Source organism: Notamacropus eugenii, chromosome 2 (genome assembly GCF_028372415.1).
Source record: "Notamacropus eugenii isolate mMacEug1 chromosome 2, mMacEug1.pri_v2, whole genome shotgun sequence".
NCBI lineage: Eukaryota > Metazoa > Chordata > Mammalia > Diprotodontia > Macropodidae > Notamacropus > Notamacropus eugenii.
The window spans coordinates 209950135-209975531 of NC_092873.1; the positions used below are offsets into that span (position 1 = coordinate 209950135).

Genomic DNA, 25397 nt, shown 5'->3' on the forward strand with positions numbered 1-25397 from the left:
AAGTTTTGGGCAGATACAGAAGTAAGGATGTAGACCAAAGGATGCACCTTTCCTAGCCACCTGCCAGAGTATGGAATTCTCCTATTAGATTTTCATTTTTCTCTTGTGTGTGTGTGTGACCACGAATCCTCATTAAAATAAAATACTTGTGGGAAGAGTAACAAAATAAGCTATCAAGAATTTGGAATTTACACTTGTAGAGAGGGATTCCAGTAAATAAGAACCCGGTCCTCCTAGCATCCTTTGAAGATGGGCATCCCACTGTCTACTCCCAGCTCCAAGTCAAATGACCTAAGTTAAAGATTAAAGGGAATTGAGCAAAGGGTAGATAACCTATAATGTGGGTGAGGGATGAGAATCCTTAATATGTATATTGAAATGCTTTTATTTGTTGATGAATATCAATAATATTACTTCACATAATACATACTATTATATATTATATTAAGTATAATACATAATTATATTAATATACATAACATATATTATACATAAAAATACATATATAACAATAATTCTACAATAAAAAGAAAATTAAAAGAAAGTGGAGTGGGGAAGGAAAATCAAAAACAAAAAAACAAAACTTCAGGAAGAAATAAACAGCAGAACATTTTGCCCTCCTCCCCCCAGCTGTCAGAAGGCAAGGCGAAACCACAGGAGCGCATGCGCCGCCTCCAGGCACCGCCCCCGCCCCATTGCCTTAGTTAACGCCCAGCTCCCCGCGTGGGCGTGGCGTTGCGTCACTCCGGAGCGCCGCGGCGCGAGCCTAGGGCGGGGTATTCAAACGGTCGGAAGAAAGCTGGGCCCTCCTGACCGGCTCTGAGAGACCTGACTCTGTGGGCTTCCCTGTTCATCCCTGATCCTAGCCGGCCGCCGTGTGCGGGGCTCTGGTGCCCGGGTAGGCGAAGGACGAAGAGAACATGGCGGCGGCGGCCCAGGTGTTGAAGCGCAAGGCTCCCCGCGGCTTCCTGAGGAGCCTCATCAAGCGACAGAAACCTCAGCTGAACCTCAGGTCTGGCGTCGACCTGTGGGTGAGTCGGGCTGAGGCCGAGGCCGAGGCGGGCGGGTGGGAAAAGGGAAGGAAGGCGCTCCTCCTCCTCCCGCACTTCGTTCTTTCCTGATCCGAGCTGCTGCAGCCGCCGGCTTCCCCACCCCCTGAGCCCGAATCGAGGTCCCTCCCACCCGCCCCGTGGCGGCCATGGAGGGTGGGGGCTGGACGCGAGCTGTTTATCCCACCACGCGGGGGAGGTTGTTCAGGCGCACGAAAGGTCTGTGGGAAACTAACAAGGACTTTTCCACCTTCCTCTTTCCACAATCTTAAGAATAGTGACCCCCATCCGTGTAACACTTTAAGGGATACAAAGTATCGAACTGACAACCACCCTGTGAGGTGGGATTGCTTCGCTTTGCTGGTGAAGGAGCTTCTGAGACAGATGGGTTATAGAACCTGGAAGAGACCTTAAGGTCATCTGACCTCCACCCCTTCTAAAGATGAGGAAACTGACCCAAGTGACTTGGCCTGTGGCTGCACAGCCTAAGTGGTAGAGCTTGGTCTCAGGTTTTTTGCATCTGAAATCAGTGCTCTTTCTGCTATGCCAAGGCAGAACCAATGATTATATTCACTTCATATACTACCTGTTGTGACAAGCTCAGTTAGTATCTTCTAAGACTTTTTCCCCCGTCCTTATTTCCGCTTACTCCACAGTAGACACCCTTGTCTTCATTTGTGAATAACTTCATGGTTTTCCTCCAGGAGTCTTTGCTTAAGTCTTAAATATTTTGCTGATTTATATATTTTTCGCTTGTTCTCAGTTTTATCAAGAAAGAAAATCTTGTAAAGATGCGTGTTTTTATTGCTTGTTTTTGCACTTTAGTTTGGCTCCCCAGCCAACCTCACCTGGAATTCTGTACTGTACTCCCTTCCGTATGTACTCCCTTTCAGGGACCAGTTCATATCTGATTTCCTCAATGAAACTTTGCATCACATCAACAGGAGCTTACATATAGGTGCTTCTCTAGCTTCTTTGAACTTCTGTAACTTTAACAATTTGTCTCATCTATGTTAGTTATTCATGCACTTGTTTGTTTTCACTTTTTGTCTTAAATGTAATCTTATTTCCTAGCCAGATTGTAAATTCATCGAGGGCAGAAATAGTATTCTGTATTGATGTACCAAATGCTGAGCACAAAGTGGACACAAATACTTGTGTATGGCTTGACTTCTTGACTTCTGTTGCCAAAATTCCTATTAAAATAGGTAGTACTAACTCTTCTGTTTTTTAGTTCATCTTTTTTTTCCTAGGGACAGTCCTAGGCAAATAGGATACATCTATTTAATCTAAATAAATCTTCTAACTCCCATGTACCTCCTTTGGGTTTTTCATTTATTACAGATGAATAATCTGTGATGATTTTTGTGTGTATGTTTAATGTAAGATTAAAAAATACTCTTACAATGAGTGGAAAAAGAAAGCTTGACCCAGTATAACCTTTTGTGTCAAATAGAATAGCAAACTTCACTGATGTGGTAGTGGGTATGCCTTATAAAACCTTTTGTTATTTAATGGCTTATCTTTTTAAGTAAGGTAAAGCATTGTTAGAAAAAGAATCAGAGAAAAATATACAAATTTTTGCGTTTCAGGTCTGCAACTCTGCCTGCTGGACTTCAGGATGTCATAATAGTACTTCAAAACCACCATATCGGAGTTGAACATTTTTATCTTTTATCTGATTTATTTTCCTCTTGTGACTTAATTTAACTTCCTACATTTGAAATATTGGTATTATTGCTGGTTCTTCTTTCTCCCTCCGATTCCACATCCATCCACTTAGTAGATTCTATAGATTCTGCTTCTGAAATAATTTTCCAATCTCCTGTTTCCCTTGGTAATTTTGTTCCAACCTAACTTTCCAGATTTTTTTCATGTTATTTCCTTTCCCATATTGTTTGAATCATACTGGCCTATTTAATATTTTCTGAGCCAATGATCTCAACTTTTGCCTCCATAGACTATTCCCCATAACTTGAATGCATTCCCTCCTCACTTCTACCTCTTAAAATTCTTAGGTTACTTCAAGTCTAATTGAGGTACATCCTTGTAGGAGAAATCTTTCCTGACACTCCTAATTGTTCAGAACTGTCACTGTTTAAATTATCTTTATCTGTGTCAAAGTTGTATCTCCCCAACAGGATGTAAGGTACTAGAGGACAGGATCTGTGTATCTCTTTTGTGTGACACATAGTAAACCATAAATGGTTGTTGAATTTTACTAAATTACAAAAACCTTGAGAGGTCGGTAATACAAGTGTTATTTTTCCAGTTTTATGGATAAAGAAACTGAGACTAGAAGATTTAATGACTTGGCTTTAGTCACTCGGCCAATATATGTCAGTTGGACATGAACCCTGATCTACTAGGCAAATACTGGATTTAACTTTCAGCCTTTTTATTGAAATAATGTTTTAGAATATTTGACTACTTTCATGTGAATAACTGTTGAAGGACTATAAAAAGAACTCTTTGACAGTTTCAACCTGAAAGTGTAAGCCTAATTGAATAAGGCATGCATACGTGAAATAGCTGGGTACTAATGCTAGGAAGTAGTGTATATTACTATTTTGCAAAAGGAGGGATGAAGGTAAGTGACATAGGAATTAAGAGAAGGGGTATGGAGGCGAGTGAGGTCACTGGTGGCTGTATTAATCAGAAGCAAATCTTCTCAATCAGATGGGACTTGAACTTTTAAAAGTGAATACTGTCTTCTAGACACTTAGGATCACAAAGGAAAAGAATGTAACAGTTTCTCTTTGGGAGCTTGGAGACAAGGTACACATATCTACACATATGGCAAAATGGATACAAAGCTGATATAGGGAAATTTTAAAGGGGAAGGCTTTAGTATCTGGCTTCATGCATAAGGTGGCACTTGAATCAGATCTTGAAGGAAACCAGGAATTTCGAGTGGTAGAAGTAAGGAATGAGACCATTCTGAGAATGGGCGACAGTGAATGTAAAAGAAATAGCTGCTGTGTTATGGGAGAATTGTGAAAGAAGAAGATAATAACAGGCTAGACTTAGGGATCAAATCTAAAAAATTTAATAGCAGTAAATAAGTCCTAAAGTTTTAAAAAAATAAACTGCAAATATAGCCTATGAGATAACTGGCTGAATAGTTGTTCAGTTGGAAAAAACTGATTTCATTTGACTGCTGGATTAACAGAGTATAACTGAAAATATTTGTGTTAAAGAATAGAAAAAAAAATTCAGATGGTGGGGAGCATGATATATCTTCAAATAATTTGAAGAGACATCATTTTAGAAAGTTTATATATATTTGGTATAGTTAGAGAATTAAAACTTGGATCATTATTTGCCAGATGTTTCATTGAGTAGCTAATTGGACAAAATTTTAGTTAATTTTCAACTTTCAAAATTTTATTGATGGTTAATAAGAAGAGTGAATCATCAAATATTCACAAAACCCATGCTTTTCCTTGATTCTTTTGTTTTCAGGGTGGCCAAGAAGAAAAAATAAAAAATAAAAACCCTTCAATTATTTTAGAAACCCATGATTTTAACTCTATATGTAATAGCCTAGCTAGTGCAGATCAATATGTGTATGTAAAGGCAGTTTTTGTTACCACTGTCTGAAAAATGAGGGTGTTAAGGTGGGATTTCTGAAATTCTCTCCATACCTACATTCTGTAATTTTTATATTTTCCTGTAGAAACAATTGTATCATTGGGGTTTATATTCCTGATAAAGGGTTTTGTCTGCATCAAAAAATCATAGTTATGCCTATCTCCTAAAAGATATAATTATAGACTTTTATACTTGAAAATTATATTCAAAACATTAAAAATGGGCATAAATATTCTGTGACAGTGATTTTACAAGGAATTCCAATGTATAAGAGTAGACATAAATAGAATTCTATCAGTTTAATAAAAATCTAGTAAATTAGTTATATTTATTAGAAGGGCTTTGGGGAAATGTTCTAAGTGACATTTTTTAAATGTCTCGAGAAGGTTGAATTAGTGCCTCGGATTTCATGGCAGCAAGCAGAATCATTCAAAATACCAATGAACTTGAATTTTCTATAAAGTGATTGACTAATTTTTTCTTGAGTTGATAATAGAGTTGATAATAATAGAGATGTTTTTCCCATTGTGTGAATTTGGATAAGTCACTTGGTCTCTTTGTAATGGAGATAGTAATTCATGATCTACCTATTTGACAAGGGTGGTTCTGAACCTTAATGGACTAATAACTGGTGGGCTACAGGAACACCATCACATGGAATTGTCACAAGATGCTCCATCTAGTGTATTAGATGGGGTGAAGTATAGGAGAATATACAGAATTGATGGACAAAATCTGGTATTGTTCATCCTCAGGTTAGGGAAGCAGATTAATGTGATAATGTGATAATGTGAAGCTGAAGGTGAAGGGAATCTTGGGAAAAAGAGTTCAAGTTCAGAACCTTTGCCCCTTTTGCACTCTGAGCTTTTAGGGCCAGTTGTACATTTTGCCATAATGTTTGTTAGGAAATATTTACAAATGTGAACTGCTAATAAGGCTATGCACCTATTTCCCCTTTTGTTCTTTCTCCTCAGTTTATTCAGGCAAATGATTGTTCATCTGACTAAAGCAGTGTCACTAGTAGTGTTAAATCTCTATTTCTGATTCTTTATTATGAGAAATTGTATTTTGTTGATATATTCTCAGTTCTTAGGAAAGTATAAAAGCAAGGTCTTTAGAAAGTTGCTTTAAAAGTACCTTTTATGTGTATAATTGTTGATCCTGACTAGCCTACCGTGTTGCCTAATAACCAGAACTAAATTTAGGTGTGAATTGTACTGACTTTATCATTTTGAGACTGGTAAAGGTGAGAACTACATCTTCTAATGTAAGTAAGTTGCATAGGCACACATGTATTTAGGAGTAGCAGAATCTTGGCTTTTGAAGTAAATTTCTTTTCCATTGACTAGGATTTTAAAAGTTTTTCTTACTATAAGTGACATGTTAGCAATTTTTGATAAAGTTCTAGGGATTAATGACAGGAATTGAGAAAATCTTTTTTTTTTTTTAATTTTTAAATTTATTTATTTAACTTTTAACATTCATTTTCACAGAATTTTGGGCTCCAAATTTTCTCCCCCCTTGTCCCCTCCCCCCACCCCAAAACACCGAGCATTCCAATTGCCCCCATCACCAATCTGCTCTCTCCTCCATCATTCCTCTCTGCCCTTGTCTCCATCCTCTCCTCTGTCCTGTTGGGCCAAATAACTTTCTATACCCCTTTACCTGTATTTCTTATTTCCTAGCGGCAAGAACAGTACTTGACAGTTGACCTAATACTTTGAGTTCCAACTTCTTTTCCTCCCTCCCTCCCCACCCCCTTCCTTTGGAAGGCAAGCAATTCAACATAGGCCAAATCTGTGTAGTTTTGCAAATGACTTCCATAATAGTCGTGTTGTATAAGACTAACTATATTTCCCTCCATCCTATCCTGTCCCCCATTACTTCTCTTCTCTTTTGATCCTATCCCTCCCCATGAGTGTCGACCTCAAATTGCACCCTCCTCCCTATGCCCTCCCTTCTATCATCCCCCCCACCCTGCTTATCCCCTTATCCCCCACTTTCCTGTATTGTAAGATAGGTTTTCATACCAAAATGAGTGTGCATTTTATTCCTTCCTTTAGTGGAATGTGATGAGAGTAAACTTCATGTTTTTCTCTCACCTCCCTTCTTTTTCCCCAAACTAAAGTCTTTTGCTTGCCTCTTTTATGAGAGATAATTTGCCCCATTCTATTTCTCCCTTTCTCCTTCCATATATTTCTCTCTCACTGCTTGATTTCATTTTTTTTTTAGATATGATCCCATCCTATTCAATTCACTCTGCGCCCTCTGTCTCTATGTGTGTGTGCGTGTGCATATGTGTGTGTGTGCGTGTGCATATGTGTGTGTGTGTAATCCCACCCAGTACCCAGATACTGAATAGTTTCAAGAGTTACTAATATTGTCTTTCCATGTAGAAATGTAAACAGTTCAACTTTTATAAGTCCCTTATGACTTCTCTTTGCTGTTTACCTTTTCATGCTTCTCTTCATTCTTGTGTTTGAAAGTTCAATTTTCTTTTTAGCTCTGGTCTTTTCATCAAGAATGCTTGAAAGTCCTCTATTTCATTGAAAGACCAATTTTTCCCCTGAAGTATTATACTCAGTTTTGCTGGATAGGTGATTCTTGGTTTTAGTCCTAGTTCCTTTGACTTCTGGAATACCCTATTCCATGCCCTTCGATCCCTTAATGTAGAAGCTGCTAGATCTTGTGTTATCCTGATTGTATTTCCACAATACTTGAATTGTTTCTTTCTAGCTGTTTGCAATATTTTCTCCTTGACCTGGGAACTCTGGAATTTGGCCACAATATTCCTAGGAGTTTCTCTTTTTGGATCTTTTTCAGGTGGTGATCGGTGGATTCTTTCAATATTTATTTTGCCCTCTGGTTCTAGAATCTCAGGGCAGTTTTCCTTGATAATTTCATGAAAGATGATGTCTAGGCTCTTTTTTTGATCATGACTTTCAGGTAGGCCCATAATTTTTAAATTGTCTCTCCTGGATCTGTTTTCCAGGTCAGTTGTTTTTCCAATGAGATATTTCACATTATCTTCCATTTTTTCATTCTTTTGGTTTTGTTTTGTGATTTCTTGGTTTCTCATAAAATCATTAGCCTCCATCTGTTCCATTCTAATTTTGAAAGAACTATTTTCTTCAGTAAGCTTTTGAATCTCCTTTTCCATTTGGCTAATTCTGCTTTTGAAAGCATTCTTCTCCTCATTGGCTTCTTGAACCTCCTTTGCCAGTTGAGTTAGCCTATTTTTCTAGGTGTTATTTTCTTCCGCATTTTTTTGGGTCTTCTTTAGCAGGGTGCTGATCTGCTGTTCATACTTTGCTTGCATGCCTTTCATTGCTCTTCCCAGTTTTTCCTCCACCTCTCTAACATAATTTTCAAAATTTTCTGAGCTCTTTTTGAACTTTTCCATGGTCTGAGCCCGTTGAGTGGGCTGGAATACAGAAGTCCTGACTTCTGTGTCTTTCCCTAATGGTGAGCACAGCTCTTCCTCATCAGAAAGGAGGGGAGGAGAAACCTGTTCACCAAGAAAGTAACCCTCTATAGTCTTGGTTTTTTTCCCTTTTCTGGGCATTTTCCCAGCCAGTGATTTGACCTCTGAATATTCTCCTCACACCCACCTCACCTCTGGATCCTCCCAGCCATCTGAGACTCAAATGCTGCTTCCCAGCCTCAGGGCTTTGGGTGGGGGCAGGGCTGCTGTTCAGTGTGAGATCAAGTTCAGCTGCTCGGGTGGGGTCAGGGCCGCCTCATGGGCTCAGTTCCCTCAGGGGGTTTATGCAGAGACCTTCAACAATGGATCCAGGCTCCTGCCTGCTTGGGGAGCCCTGGTCTGCTCCCACCTCCGCTGGTGCCTCCCAAGGGGGCCTGAGTCATGGGGGCTCCCCACTCCCCTCTCGACCCGCTGAAGAGACCCTCTTACCGACCATTGTCTCCTGTGGGTGGAGGGACCCGTGCAGCTGCTGGAGATTCTGTCCCTGAAGCCTGCTCGGATCTGCTCCTCTCGGCGCAGCGCCACTGAGGCAGGGTTGGACTCTGCTCTGCGTCCACAGTGCGAAGAACCTTTTGTGAGAGGTTTTCAGGCTCTCTGGAACAGAAATCTTGTCCGCTTTGCTGTTCTGTGGCTTCTCCTGCTCCCGAATTTATTGGCAGCTCTTTTCTACAGATATTTCATGGACTGTGGGTTCGGAGCTAGCATATTTGTGTGTTTCTGCTCCGCCCCCCCGAATTGAGAAAATCTTAAGAGAAGTTTCCAGAGAGTTAAAGGAAGAAAGGACAAGTTGTTAAGAAATGTTGAAAACCATTAGGTGTCCTTTGGGTACAATGTGGGGTCAGTTTTAAAATATTTTGCCCTATCTGTAAAGATAAATAATATTAAGGAAATATGGCTTCTATATTCATAGACTTCTTTAAAAGACTTGGAGAAGTAAGGAAATGACTTAGATTCCTTTCTGTATTTTCAGTTGCTGTCATTTCCCCACTATAGGTACTACCAGAAGAAATAGGATTGGTTTCTTTGTCCTTTAGGTTCTCATCTCATTCTCCATTTATCTGAGGTAAATGAGATGCTCTGTATATTGAAGCAGACCTTGAAAAAAGAATTTGCATGTTTTCTATTACTCTTTCCCACCATAGTTGCTTTTCACATAGTCACAGGATACATGTTTATTAATCATGGGTAGTGTTAGTTAGTAGGTGAGTTTTTAATGATTTTAGCAGACTGGGATATTACTCTATTTTCAAACTGCTTTCCTTGCATATAAAATTTAAGTGTTTTGTAAGAAGCTAGGTATGACCCTAGGGATTGTCTAGTACTACCTGTTCATTTTACAAATGACAAAATTGAAGCCCAGAGAAGTTAAGGGACTTGCTCACGGCCACACGTGATAGTATGATAGGACCAGGAGGCCAATCTAGATTCTCTGACTACATACAAATCTGGAGCTCTCTCCAGTAGACCATGGATTTACTGTCTTCTGTGTTTCAAAACAATACTAGTACAATGGAAGGAACCCTAGACTAGAAGTCATGGATATGAACTCATATCCATGGATTAGACTCCTGGCCCTTACCCTGTGTAACCATGGGTGCATCACTTAACCTTTCTATATGTCAATCCCTTCTAGCTCTAGACTCTGTCTTTATATGACATTTGCTATTTTAAGAAATTTATAGATTTAAAGAAAAAATGAGTTCAAGAAAGGTTTAGATGAATTCATGAATGAGAGATCCCATATGAGTTAAGGAAAGTTACAGAAGTTCAAGGTATATCATCAACGTTTGAGGAATGTAATAATAGATTTATTACCTTCAGATGAATAGGAGAAGCCCAAGAGCACAGGGAATAGCAGTGTTGCCCCTGCTCCTAAGACTCTCTACTACCCAACCCTTTCTTTTAGCTCCTCTTATCCATCATCCAGGGGGGGCAACTGTTGTGGAGATATATAGCCTGATAATGTCCTTGGCACATGGCATAACCCCTTCCTTCTTGGTACTGTCAAGTGACTCAACATCAGAAATGAAGATTATTTTATTAATGAGAGTTGCAGTTAAGATCATATAACTTGTAGCTGAAAACCTCCCATATATGTTTTCTCTCTCTATTTGAATGTGAACTTTTTGAGAGCCCAGATTGTTCAGTTTATATTGGTAGTGCTTGAAGTAGTGCTTTGCATAGGTATTTAAATGAATGGTTTTTAATTCATTCTAACTATACTCATAACTGTCTTAGTGCTTAAAGTTCATCTTGGTTATATTTCAGTAACTTTATTTAGTCTTTGAATCTGATTCAATTTCCTGCTTTATCCACTTTCATGGTGATCTTGCAAAATTGAGATATTTTTCTGTCAAGGCAATAGCTGATTCAGCAGTTGATCAAAGCTTTCAGCCTCCCTCTGCTGCCTTGCTTCCAGAAAATGGAACAGTGGGACTTCCAGGAGCCAAGATGGCAGAGTAAGCAGTAAGTTGGCTCTCCTTCTCCCTTTCTGGCCTTGAAAAATCCAGAAAATACTACCCCAGGAAAAATCCTAGAACAACGGAGGCAGCAGAAAGATAGGGAATAACAGTTTTTTCACTCATTAGGCTAGGGGGATTAAGGAGAAAAGGTCCCTTTTGCTATGGCTGAAGGCAATCAGTACAGAACGGGAGGCATCATGGCAAGCCAGTGGCAAGCCTCACCTTAGCAAATCAGTGGGAGATCCTGAGCCCCAGGTTGGTGGAGTGGGCATGTGCCAACACCAGGACCCCTGTGTACTTTTTGGACAGACAGGGGAACCAGCAGACACCAGCCCATAGAACCACCACTTGCATGATAGGTGTCTTCTAGCAGCTGAACCTACCTGTGCTCTAGCACAGCCGCAGGATAGGAGGCAACCTCCATTTGCCAGACCACCCCCACCCCCACACCTCAACTCGAGTGTTTAAGTGTAACCTGGGGGAAGTGCAGTGAAACGTAGCATCTGCACGCACCAGCCACCACTACCAGTTAAGCTATAGCCTCTACAGCCTCCACCTTCTAGAACCTGAGGCCCTAGTACACAAAGGCAATAACCAGTCCCCAGCCCCCAACGTAAGAATTGTGGCTCAGTGCCCTCTGTGCCCCAGAAGCAGAGATCCACTTTAAAAGTTGGGAAAAAGACGAACAGTGAGCAAGAAGCAACATAGAAAATCAAAGATCGTAGATTCTTATTATGGGGACAGGGAAGATCAAAACACAAATTCAGAAGAGGACAGCCTTGTCACTATACCTACATCTGAAACCTCAAAGGGGAATGTGAATTGGTCTCAAGCCCAAAAAGCCTTCTTGGAAGAGCTCAAGAAAGGTTTTAAAGTCAAATTAGAGAGGTAAAAGAAAAATTGAACAATTCCTTTAAAAATACAGTGGACAAAATGGGAAAAAAAGTATACTAAAAAAACCAACTCCTTAAAAAATAGAATTGGCCAGGTGGAAAAGGAGGTACAAAAACTAACTGAAGAAAACAATTTGTTAGAAATTAGAATTAGGCAAGTGGAAGCTAATGACTCTATGAGTCATCAAGAGTTAGTTAAACAAAATTAAAAGAATGAAAAGATAGAAGAAAATGTAAAATACTTTGTTGGAAAAGCAACTGGTCTGGAAAACAGATCCAGAGAGATAATTTAAGAATTATGGTCTACCTGAGAACCATGATGAAAAAAAAGAGCATGGACAGCATCTTTCAAGAAATCAAGGAAAACTGCCCTGAGGTCCTTGAGCCAGAGAGTAAAATGGTCATCTGAAAAATCCACCAAAAGAAAGAGATCCCAAATTTAAAATGCCAAGGAATATTATAGTCAAATTCCTGAGTTATCATATCAAGGAGAAAATACTGTAAGCAAAAAAAACCCATTCAAATATCCTAAAACTATAGTCAGGAACATGCAGGACCTTGCAGCTTCTGTGTTAAAAGATTGGAGGCCTCATCTGTCCTGAGCTCAGATGTGACCCGCTCTGCCTTCTATGGCTCTTCCCTGCCCCAGTAGGTGGGAACCTTGAGGAAGAGGGAATGGCTCCTGTTCTGACAGCCAGGCCTGAAAAGGAGCCATTTGAGTTCAGTGGCAAGATAGAGATCAGGAAGACTAGAGATGGCCCCTGCTGTTGATGGAGCTACAATTTGGACCAGCCCTTCTTGAAAGCAATTTGGAATAATGCTGAGAAAATTATTAAAATGTGTACATACCCTTTGACCCAATAATAATACTGCTAGGTGCAAAGTGATCAAAAAAAGAGGAATAACCCATATGTACAAAATATTACTAGCAGCTCTTTTTCTGTTGGCAAAGAATTGGAAACTGAGAAGATTCCCATCATTTGTGGAGTGGATGAACAGTTATATTATACAAAGGTGATAGAAAAATATTGTAATATAAGAAATCACATGAGAAACTTTTTCATAGAATCCAAGGAAGACTGCGGAAGGAAGTAAATAGAGCAGGTGAAAAAACTATCCAAGACAATATTGTGAAGATAAACAACTTTGAAAGATTTAGAAACTCTGCTCAACACAGTGACCAACCATTTTTTAAAAGAGATTTCATGATGAAATATTCTACCCAACTTCTGACATTTATGTGATTGACTTTTATATTAGACTTTCCAGTGAATAATCTGAATTAATTTCTTTAAATATTGACACATTTAACCTCTTTGCTTTCCAAGGGACTCTTAAAAGTATTCTCCAGCACAATTCAAAAGCACGCATTCTGTGGCACTCGGCTTTCCTCGTATTTTGGACATGACCAATGTGGGAATTTGTTTTGCTTGCCTATGACTTGTTATTACAAGGATTCTGGCTATTCTCCCTTCTACCTTCCTTCCCCCACCAATGTGAAGGGGTAAGTGGGAGTGCTAGAAAATAGATTATTTTTGTGAAGGGTGGCCCTCCTTCCTTAGAGTGAAGGAGGAAGGATGAGAAGAATCCCTTTTGCTTTAGGCATTCCTCCCCCCTGGTATCCTGATAAGTTGTATTTTTTTGTCTAATGTATAATGAGGGTTTAAGACTCAAGTTCTTGATTCGTAAGCTTTTTGGGTAAATACTATGTTAAAGTGAATTAAACTAGAGAGTTAAGAGGCAGCAAAGTACAAAGTAACGAAGAGTAAGTTATGTGTCAGAAGGCTTGCATTTGAGCTTTCTGTGTGTACATACTTTGTTGCAGAAGAAGACCATGCCGTCAGAGAAATGATGACATGACTTGCACTTGACTTTTGTTTTGAGTGAGGGAGGGCTGTGCAGATCACCAGTCTCACTTCTCTTCCAGAGCCATCTGAATCTAGTGACCAGATATTCATCAGGATGACTGGAGATGACCCAGGATGAGGCAATTAGATGTAAGTGACTTGCCCAAGGTCACACAGCTAGTGAATATCAAGTGTCTTAGGTGACATTTGAACTCACGTCCTCCTGACTCCTCTATCCACTGCACCACCTAGCTGCCCTATTTGAGCTTTACTATAATTTTTAATAACCAATTGACTTGAAGCATGGCTATTCATGAGAATAAATACCATTGAAGATGAATAAAAAAAAAAGTAGATTGGTGTAAAAAAGAGTAACAGAGAGACAGCAAATCCTGAAAGAAATTATTCTGGTGATAAACATTACAAAAAGATTTTGAAAGTCTAGTTTGGCATCAAGATCAGAGACTAGTGAAGACCGTGTTTCAAGGTTGGTGGAATGACGGTAAGAAGGGATACCTGTGAGAAAACTATACAGGTTAAATTTTCCTTCCTTTTTTTTTTCATTGAAGAATGATAAACTTGGACCTATGAATGAGAGCCCAAAAAGTGTTAGCAGAAAGCAATACCATGAAAATAAAAGGAGACAGAACCCGTTGGAGTTCTCTTTTTTTCATTTAGTAGCTTCTGAATTTCATTTTCCTCACATGTGTTTTGATGTTTGTGAGTGTTCTGATCCAGATGAGTAGATGCAGTGCTGTACACCAAATTTCTAAAAGCTGTTCATCCTTTTTCTGCTCTACTGTCACCAACTGTGTATTGGCTCAACTTCCCCTCCAAATTAGCAACAAACTATTACTGCTCAGAGAAGTGCTCTGATCTGTTGATGTTAATTCTTCTGGTAGTTATTTTGCTTTGAGGCCTTGGCTTTTGTTGAATGTGAATATTTAGTTTGGAGAGGATAAGTCTATGATCAGTCCAGCAATCTGCACCACACATTGCCTTAATCATTCTCACATCCTGTCTGTCTCTTCATTGTCTCTTTCACCACAGTAGTTCAGTTCATGGAAAAAGACTTTTCCTTCACCCTCCAAATTTAAACCTTCTTTATACCAAAGGAGTAGTTGTATAAAAATACCAGTGATGGTAATTTTACCTGATAGTTGCTAAAATATTCTCCTCTAGCGGACTCCATCTTCTCTATTATCAGAAGTGATATTTTAAAAAATATTTTTAATTTAAGAAATAAAACATGCATTTCTATAACAGTATAATGAAAAAGATGATATGCATGAAAATGCCAAAAAAAAAAAAAGACTGAAGGGCTTAGAATATTATATTCCATAAGGCAAAGCAGCTTGTATTACAACCAAAGATCAGCTACCCAGCAAAACTGAGTGTAATCTTTTTGGCAAGGAGATGGACATTCAGTGAAATAGGAGACTTCCAAACCTTCCTGATGAAAAGAACAGAGCTCAACAGAAAATTTGATCTTCAGATACAAGTCTTGAGAGGCATAAAAAGGTAAACAGGAAAGAAAAAAAGCATGTTATTAATAAGGGCAAACTGTTTATATCCCTACATGGGAAGATGATACAACTAAATCTTGAGAACTGTATATTTATTACGACATTTAAAAGGGATAGATGCAGACAGAGGGTGTGGGTATAAATTAAATGATATGATGATTAAAAAAACGTAGTTAAGGGGTGGAAAGGTATTGTAATGGGAGAAGAGGAGAGGAGGAAGCAGAAAAGGGTAAATTAAATCACATGAAGAGGCACAAAATGTATTATGGTAGAGAGAGAAAAGGGAGGGAGATGAGCATTGTTTGAACTTTTATCTGATTTGATTCAAGGAGGGAATAATGTAGGTATAGAAATTTAACGTGCCTTACAGGCAGTAAAAGGAGAAAGGGGAGAGAAAAGGTATGGTGGTTAGAAGGGATGGAAGTAGGAAGGGAAAAGAGAAAGAAAAGGGAAGAAGACTGAAAGAAGAGAGGGAAGATTGAGGTCAAAAGCAAAACTTTTTGAGGAGGGAAAGGGAGAAATAAAAGTATAAACAGGGGAGGAGAGATGGGATGGAGAGAAAGACACAGATAATCATGACTAAGAACGTGAATGGGATGAACTCTCCCATAAAACAGAGGCAGATAGCAGAATGAATTAAAAACCATAATCCTACAATATATTGTTTACAAGAAACACATTTGAAACAGGGATATACACAGGGTAAAGGTAAAAGACTGGAGCATAATGTCTTATCCTCCAGCTGAAGTAAAAAAAAAAAATCAGGGGGAGCAATCCTGGTCTCAGAGAAAGCAAAAGCAAAAAAAATCCTAATTAAAACAGAAAAGGAAGGAAAGTATATCCTGCTAAAAGGCACCATAGACAATGAAGTAATATCATTACTAAACGTATACGTACCAAGTGGTGTAGCATCCACATTCTTAGAGAAGGTAAGGGAGTTACAGGAAGAAATAGAGAGCAAAACTCTAACCTCCCCCTCTTTGAACTAGATAAATCTTACCTCAAAATTAACAAGAAGGAAGTCAAAGGGATAAATAGAATTTTATAAAAGTTTGATATGGTAGATCTTTGGAGAAAATAGAATGGGGATAGAAAGGAATATACCTTTTTATCAGTGGTACATGCCTACATAAAAAATGACTGTATTAGAGCATAAAAATCTCACAGTCCAGTCCAGAAAGGCAGAAATATTAAGTGCATCTTTTTCAGATCATGCTGTAGTAAAAATCACATGTAATAAAGGGCCATGGAAAGATATTCTAAAAATTAATTGGAAACTAAATCATCTAATTCTAAAGAATGAGTGGATCAAACAACAATAGAAACAATAACTTCATCCAAGAGAATGACAATAATGAGACAAAATACCAAAACATACAGGATGCTGCAAAAGCAGTTCTTAGGGGAAGTTTTATATCTCTGAATGCTTACATGAATAAAATGGAGAAAGGAGATAAATGAAGTGAACATGCGACTAAAAAAGCTAGAAAAAGAACAAATTTAAAATCGCCAATTAAATACCAAATTAGAAATACTAAAAACCAAAAAACGATTAATAAAATCGAAATTAAGAAAACTATTGAATAAAACTGAGACCTGATTTTATGAAAAAAACCCAATAAAATAGATAAACCTCTGTTTAATTTGATTAAAAAAAAGAAGAAAACCAAATTTCCATTGTCAAAAATGGAAAAGATGAATTCACCACCAATGAAAAGGAAATTAAAACAATAAATTAGGAACTATTTTGCCAAACTGTATGCCAGTGAAGTTAACAAACTTAGTGCAATGGATGAATATTTACAAAAATATGAATTGCCCAGATTAACGGAAGATGAAGTAAAATACTTAAGTAACCCCAGCTCAGAAAAAGAAATTGAACAAGCCATCAATGAACTCCCTAGGAAAAGAATCTCCACAGCCATATGGTTTTACAAGCGAATTCTATCAAACGTTTTAAGAACAATGCATTGCCTTACTATATAGACTATTTGGGAAAATACGTGAAGAAAGAGTCCTACCAAATTCATTTTATGATACAAATATGATACTGATATCTAAATTGGGAAGAGTCAAAACAGAAAGAAAATTATGGAGTGATTTTCTTAATATAAATACAACAATTTTAAATAAAAAAAAGTGAAAATGGAGGTATTGCTTATTGAATTCCAGCCAGTCTTCAAAGTCACTGCATTGAAGAGCCTTTACTTAAGTTGATGAGATTTTTTTTTATTGCTAAGTTTTCCTGTTTAAAAAAACATGATTAATGCAGACTGCCAATTTTTCACTTACTCTTAGTTTCATTAGGAATGAAATTCTGTAAAGCTGTTCACTTTCATTACTTTCTCTACTGTAGTTTGTCTCCCCAGCTATCTCACCACATAACTGCATCATTTTTTAAAACATATCTTTTATCATCTTACTAAACTTAATAGAACTTATTTTATTTCTTTTAAATTTATGTTTTCCTTTTTCCTGGCACTTACCACAGCTAGTATTCTTTCAGATTCTTTTCATCTTAATCCACTGAAATAATTTACGTTCTCCTGTTCTTTTGTATCCTCTAGTTGCTCTTCTTTTCTACTCCTGTCTCATATTTTGCGAACAACATGGCACTTTACTTTGGGACCAGTTTCGTTGTGCCATTTTTACAATCTTACTCTCTCGGGAGCATTTCTCCTTTGAAAATTATTTAACTTCCTGTAAGTTCCAGTAGAAATCATTCTTAATAAGCAAATTTGGGTGGACTTTTTGTGAAAATATTTTAAATATCTGAAAAATATTTCTGAATGTGGAGACTAGACAGTTGTTCATCAAATGATTCTGAATATCTGGTGATGATAACATTTCAAATTGGTATACAGTAAATCATATCAGTTGAAGGAAATGTTTTGCCTTTCTGAAGTGTTCTTTTTGAAATGTGAATTGACCAACTTTATCCTTACTGTTAATATATAGCAAATAATCCAGTCTCATTGGATATGATTTGTAATTCTATTTTTGTTTGAAATGTTTTTGGGATATAAAATAATTTCATTTGCAAAGCAAATTGTAAGGCTGGACAATTAACTAGGAATCTATATTTATAGAAAATATGCATCATTAGCCAATAGTTACTTAATATTCACATAGTTGCATTAATTCAATTCAACAAACATTTAAGTACTTAACTGTGTTAGAGGCAGTAAACTAGGTGCAGGTGATACAAAGATAAACTGCTTTCAAGAAACGTATATTGTGATTGCAGATATATAGCATATATACAGGTAAGCAAATATGAAATAACTTGAAGAGTGAAAGACAGTGTGGTACAGTTGAAAGAGTACTGGATTTGGTATGTGAAGGCTTACTACCTGGTCACATCATCTGCCTTCTATGGGTTTCTATTTGTTCATCTCTAAAATGAGGGAATATTGTACTGCATGATCTCTTAGGTCCCTTCCACTGCAACATATATGAAGTCTTTTAGTTGAGGAACTGAATTTCTTTAAATTAGGTTCAAAGTCATAAGATTTAAAAGTGATTCCATGATAATACCAAAGGTGTTTCTTCAGATTGTAACTCTAGACCTGGAATGGACTTCAGAGGCCATCTGATCCAGTCCTTTTATTTTTAAAACGAAGAAACTCAGGCCCATAAAATTTTTTTTAAGAATTGTTATTACTTTAAAAAAAAAAAAAAGTTGTTAGGGGTTAGAGCCAAGATGATGAAACAGAAGCAGAGACTTTTTAGAGCTGTTCCCTCAAGCCCAGCCACATATCTTTAAAAAAATAACTAAACAAATTCTGGAGCTGCAGAACTCACAGAATGATGGTGTGAAGCAGATCTTCATCCCGAGACAGTCTGGAAGGTCTGCAAGAAGCATCTATAATGCTGTGCTGGAAGCAGAGCACAGTAAAGTGAAGGCTGCCCCAGCACTGACAGGGCCTGAGCAGGCTTCGGGGTACTGAATCTCTGGCACCTGTGGTGGTTTCCAGACTTCAAAACCCCAAAATTCCAAGGACAGATTGGAAGGTCAGTGGAAAAAACCTGTGGGACTTGTGTGAGAGGGTAGAGTGTCTGGACCTAGCCCCAGGTCAGCAGAGAGGGTGAAGGAGCCTGTGGCAGCCACAGCAGCAGCAGGGGCAGTGGCTGTTTCTGGAGCTCTAGGCTCACAGATTGTGGGGAGGATTGAGTTATTGACTGACAGTACACTGTCCACCCCCAGTGGAAACAGAACTACCCTGACAGAGCTCAAAACTCAAGTAAATGACTGGGGAAATGAGCAAAAACTGGAAAAAGAATCAAGACTATGGAAATCTTACTTTGGTGACAAAGAAGACTAAAATATACAATCAGAAGACAGCAAAGTCAAGATCCTACATCCAAAGCCTCCAAGAATAACATGAATTGGTTTCAGGCCATGGAAGAGCTCAAAAAGGACTTTGAGAGTGATGCAAGAAAATCATGAAAACTGAGTCAGCTGTTGGCTAAAGGGGACCCAAAAAATGCTGAAGGAAATAGCACTTTAAAAATTAGATGTTAAACCAAATGGCAAAAGAGATTCAAAAAGCCAATGAGGAGAAGAATGTTTTAAAAAGCAGAACTGGCCAGATGGAAAAGGAGGACTAAAAGCTCATTGAAGAAAATAATTCCTTAAAGATTAGAATGGAACAGATGGAAGCTAATGACTTTATGAAAAATCAAGAAATTGTAAAACAAAGCCAGAGGAATGAAAAAAATAACAGGTAACATGAAGTATCTCACTGGAAAAACAATTGACCTGGAAAATACGTCCAGGAGAGACAGTTTAAAAATTATGGACTACCTGAAAGTCATGATCCAAAAAAAAGAGCCTAGACATCATCTTTCAAGAAATTATCAAGGAAAACTGCCCTGATATTCTAGAACCAAAGGGTAAAATAGACTTTGGGAAAAAACCACAGATCTCCTCCTGAAAGAAGTCCCAAAAGGAAAACTCCTAGGAATATTGTAGTCAGATTCCGGAGCACTCAGGTCAAGGAGAAAATATTGCAAGCAGCCAGAAAGAAACAATTTGAATATTGTGGAAACACAATCAGGATAACACAAGATCTAGTAACTTCTGCATTAAGGGATCAGAGGGCTTGAAATACAATATTCTAGAAGTCAAAGGAGCTAGGATTAAAACTAAGAATCACCTATCCAGCAAAACTGAGTATAATATTTCAGGGGGAAAATGGTCATTCAATGAAATAGAGGACTCTCAAGCATTCTTGATAAAAAGACCAAAGCTGAATAGAAAATTTGACTTTGAAGCGCAAGACTCAGGAGAATCATGAAAAGGTAAATAGGAAAGAAAAATCATAAGGAACCTACTTACTAAAGTTGAGCTGTTTACATTCTTACATGGAAAGATATATTTGTAACTCTTGAGATTTTTCTCAGTATTAGGGTTGTTACAGGGATTATATCCATATAGACAGAGGTCATAGTGTGAGTGGAATATGAAGGGATGATATCTAAAATGATAAACTTAAGGGGTGAGAGAGGAATATATTGGAAGGAGAAAGGGAGAAATAGAATGGTGTAAATTATCTCTCACATGAAAGAGGCAAGAAAAGCTTTTTCAATAGAGGGGAAGAGGAGGAGGTGAGGAGGAAAGAGTGAACCTTACTCTCAATAGATTTGTCTTAAGGAGGGAATAACATGCACACTCAGTTTGGTATGAATATCTTTCTTACACTACAGCAAAGGAGGGGGAAAAGGGATAGACGGGGGATAGCAGGCATGATAGAAGGGAGAGCAAATGGGAGGAGGGGGTAAGTAGAAGTAAACACTTAAAGAGGAACAGGGTCAAAAGGCATAATAGAATAAATGGAGTGCAGGATATGATGGAGGTAAATATAGCTAGTCTTTCACAATGTGACTGTTTTGCGTGACTACATATGTATAGTTGATGGCAATCAAATTAGGATCTTTTGCTGTTTTTGTTTTTCTAAAGATGCTTATGACTGAGTAATGTGATTAAAGAAGATCTGTCCCACCCATTGATGGGCCTGCCCATTGTGGGAAGCTTGATTAGGAGACTTTTTTTGTAGGAGAGTCCCAAGTACCTTTTGTTTTTTCTGTTGAGTCAGAGGATCTACTGGGTCAAAGAATTATGCTTTCTGGCTCTAAAAAAGGTATAAGTACTTTGGGGCTTACTGACTGGAAGTGTCTGGCCAGATGAGAACTCTGGGAATCCACTAAAGGAGCCCTGGGCTGTAAAAACCCTCTCTGGTAACTATGGTCAGACAGTTGGACCTGTCTGTTGAATTTAGGCAGAGGAAGCCATGTATGTTGATCTTTGATTTCTCTGTATTTTCATAGAAGTTCAGGATGCTGACTCCTCTGAACTAGGTGAATGATGTATGTAAAGGCATGATATGCATGTGCTTGATTAAAGTGATTGTTAATCCCTTGAAAGATTACTTTCCTTTTATGAATGCAGATCTAAGAACCTGTGATATCAGGCCCCCCTGTGTATGTTGGGGTGCTTACTGATGCAATAACCCAATATCAAATTGCTTGCCTTCTTAGTGGGGATGGGTAGGAAGGGAGAGAAGTTACAATTCAGAGTTTTAAAAATGAATGTTAAAAATTGTTTTTACATGCAACTTGGAAATAAGACATACAGACAATGGGGGATAGAAATCTGTTTTGACCTACATGAAAATAGAGGGGAAGGGGATCAGAGAAGGGAGAGGTGTGATAGAAGGGAGGGCAGATTGGGGGAAGAGGTGATTGGAATGCATGATGTCTTGGGGTGGACAGAGGGGAGAGATGGGGAGAAAATTTGGAACTCAAAATCTTGAAGTGAATTGAAAACTAAAAATTAATAAAAAAGAAATATGAAAAAACACATTGTTATAGTAAGTAGTATGAATCAATGTCATGTCTGGAGTTAGGACCTGGGTTCAAATCCTGGAACTGCCACAACTTTACTGTCCTTTATGACCTGAGTAAATGATTTAATTTCTCCAAGCTTGGGTTACTGTTAACAGGATTTGTGGTTTGTAGTAAAAAAGAAAAGACAATGTGGTTCACTTAAAAATGATGGATTTGGTGTTAGAGTTTAAATCTGGTCTTTACTACTTACTATGTAACCTTGGACAAGTCACTTGATTTCTCTGGGTTTCAATTTATTTCATCTCTAAGAGGAAGGGTTTGATTAGGTGATCTCTAAAGCACGTTTAAGATCTAAACTTCTGTTATTTAGGGTCATTCATCAGTTGCTTATTAAGAATTACTATATTAGGATAGAAGCAAAAATTATATATAAGATCTTTATCATCATGGAGTTTAGAATCTTCTGTGTCATTTTAGAGTTGTATAATGGAAAAATGTACTAGACTGAATCATTAAGACATGAATTTTTATTCCTGGTTTTGCCTCTCAATTAATTGCCTTACGACTGACTGAATCACTAATGTCCAGATTCTTGAGTAACTTGAGAAATGATGCTACCAATAGCAGGAATAATTGTTGGGTGGATCATATAAAATAATGCTTATGAAAACGCTTTGACAACTAATGCAGTATCCATATGTAATATGGTATTTATTTCAGTTTATCAACTACTTTTTAAGTACTAATGGAAATTTTTAAAATTTTCTCTTTACAAGGTACACTTGAACTGTTTACTCTTTCTTCATCGATTAGCAGAAGAAACCAGGATGCAGGTTTTTCAGAGCAAGAATAAGATAATTAAAGACAAGCACATTATTGCTGCAGCAAAGGTAACTTATAAAAGCTATTTTCTTTTCTTGTACACTAAAAGCATAGAATTGGTCAACTGTACCTGCTTCCTCCTTTATTTCTCAGCCTCTGGGTAACTATACTTCAGTCAGGAGTAGCTGATGGAGTAATAGCTTGTGTTCAGCATATTATTGAATTTAAATTGAAACTATAATAATTAGATATTCCATATGCACATAGTTTTGTCCTAGGTGGGGAAGTTAAGAAATACCTACAAAATTCAAAAATGAACTGGCTTTGTAATAATTCAGGTGAAAAATTTTGATTTTTTTGAGTCATTTTAGTTCTAGCAGCACTTTGACATAGCAAAATTATACACTTGTGTAGTGTAACTAAAACAACAAAACTCACATCTAAAGATTACATAAAAACTTATATGTCTTCTTGATCATGCAAAATATTTTTTAATGTTTACTTAATTTTTTTAGTATTTTATTTTTCCCTTTACTTAATTTTTTAACTGGGAGTCAAGGATATATCTGGATAAACTTGTAAACAATATTTACATGACAAAGAGGCCAACTCTTCCTAAATTTGTTTTTTTTCCATAATGTTCCTACCTAAGCTTAATCTCTAGGCATAGTTCCATTTGATATTTGGGTGAAGGTGAAGTCAGTGTGTGTCCAGCTATTTTAAAGCTCATTCTGTTGTTGGGAAAAATATGATCATAGAAACCAGCTGCTAATTTTTGGACATAAAAGTGGGATGGTTTTGATCTCTTCAGAGTTTTTTTTTTCTTTCTTAATTGAAAACAGAGACTATAATTTAAAATATAGGTAGGTATAATTCAGTTATACAACAGATTATTTTCTATTTCCTGAAAAGTTGTATAAAATTTAAATATAAATTAAATACTTGATAAATTAAATACTTAAATAGAATAATCTTTAAAGAAATCTGATTGAGTACTTTTATAAATTAAAGATTATTTTTGAATGGCAAATAACCCCAATTCACAACTGTTTTGCAAATTCAAAATTTTGTGTTTTTTTAGTGTACCCCAGCTGTAGAATTCAAGAGGCTTTTTGAGGAAAACTGTTCTTGTTGTTATACCCTTTGGCTTAAGATTTGCATATTAAAGAAATAATACTTTTCTTTTCTTTTCTTTTTTCCACAGGTGATTTTAAAGAAGAGTAGGGGTTAGAGGCTAAGGACTGTATTATTTGAAACCGTTTTAATATATTATCTCATTAAATGTTAATAGTGTGCTTTTTAACAACTTTTTAAAACATGAAACATTAGCTACATAGGTTGGGCAAGCTTTTGTACTGCTGGTGTTGAATTTATATCCTAGGTATATTCATTTATTCATTCTACAAATGTTTATTAAGCACTTCTACAATGTTATTTCTTAGTAAAAGTACAAAGATAAATAGAACATAGCTGTTTTCATAATTGGCACATAAGTTTCTCAGTATACTTGTGGTCTACTTGTGGTAATGACAGGTTCACAAATATGCAAATAAAATATTATAAAGACTCTTCAACACTTTATGGAGGCTCATTTTTTTTTAAAGGTGACCAGTGTTAGTTTTTAAAAGTTGAAACTTTTAAAATTTATTGCCATTGCTAAATTTTATTTTTTTTCCTTTGAAGATAAAAATGATTGCTTACTATATTAAAAAACTTGAAGGAATGGTTTTGTGATCAAATATCTTTAGTAACTTAAGTATAGTCTATGAGTTTAAAAAAATAACCCTTAAAGTGGAGAAAGATAACATATCATATTCAGAGTATATGTGAAAGTTATTTAGCTGAATTTTTCAAATATAGGGGCTAAACCTGTGATTTTATTGATTTGAACAGGAGGAAACTTTCCCATTGCAGATCAGTGCCTTCTGTGCAACTTAGAGTCTTGGTGAGTTGTATAGGGAACTGAGTGCTTAAGTGTCCAGGCTTACAGAGCCAAAGCCATGTGATAACTAACATATGTCATAGGTTGAACCCCTGGCTTCCAGCTTCTGGGGCTAATTCTCTGTCCATTTTTCCATGTTGAGTATTTCAGAGGATTTTCATTTTGGTGACTTGGGAAGTGAACAATATAACTTCCAGTAATGTACAAAGCTTAATCTGTTTTGAAAATGTGAATATTTGATAGATGTCTACAAAAAAACTTAAGTCCCTCTGTATTCATTTATATTTTTAAGATAAAATCAATAAAATGACCCTTTCCTACCACATAAAGCTCCTTTTATTAGAAGACCCAAGGCAAGTATGTAACTTCTGTTTGTTTCAGTGTCCTCAATGGTAAAATGGGGATAATAATAGCTCCTACTCTCAGGATTGTTGTGAGGATCAGATGAAATAATATTTGCATTGTGGTTAGGACTGTGCCAGGCACATAATAGGCTCAATATAAACCCTTATTCCCCACCTTCCATGTAACTTGTGTCTAACCTTCTACTAATGTGAGTGATAGGGCCTCTGGCTCTTATAAAAGTATTTGAGAGAACAAGTGCACATTTGGTACAGAACACTATTTCACCCCCCAAAATATTCAGATGACCCAAAGAACTTATAGGAACCTCAGTTTAAAAAGTATATAAAATAATTCACAGTACCACAAAAACAATCAGTACAGTTCTTCCTCTTTTATGAGCCCTATTCTCTACCATGGCCCATCTGATTCAACATTACTGTAGTTGAAATTCACCTTGAAAAGGAGTCAGTTTCGAGTTCACAGTGGGGCAACACATGCATCCTTGACTCCTATGAAGCCTTCAGCACTTAAGAGTGACTCCTTGGTTTGGCTTCTTAGAAGATTTTGAGCTGCTGGGTAGGTGA

General features: G+C 37.2%; 1 protein-coding gene across 1 annotated transcript; it reads left to right on the plus strand.

Annotated features, from left to right (window-relative positions):
- The first annotated feature begins 661 nt into the window (after positions 1-661).
- Positions 662-24100, plus strand: CENPW (centromere protein W). The gene is made up of 3 exons (XM_072643237.1): positions 662-1031; positions 22481-22594; positions 23731-24100. The coding sequence occupies exons 1-3, from the start codon at positions 921-923 to the stop codon at positions 23755-23757; spliced, it is 252 nt and encodes an 83-aa protein (XP_072499338.1). The 5' UTR covers positions 662-920; the 3' UTR covers positions 23758-24100.
- The last annotated feature ends 1297 nt before the right edge of the window (positions 24101-25397 follow it).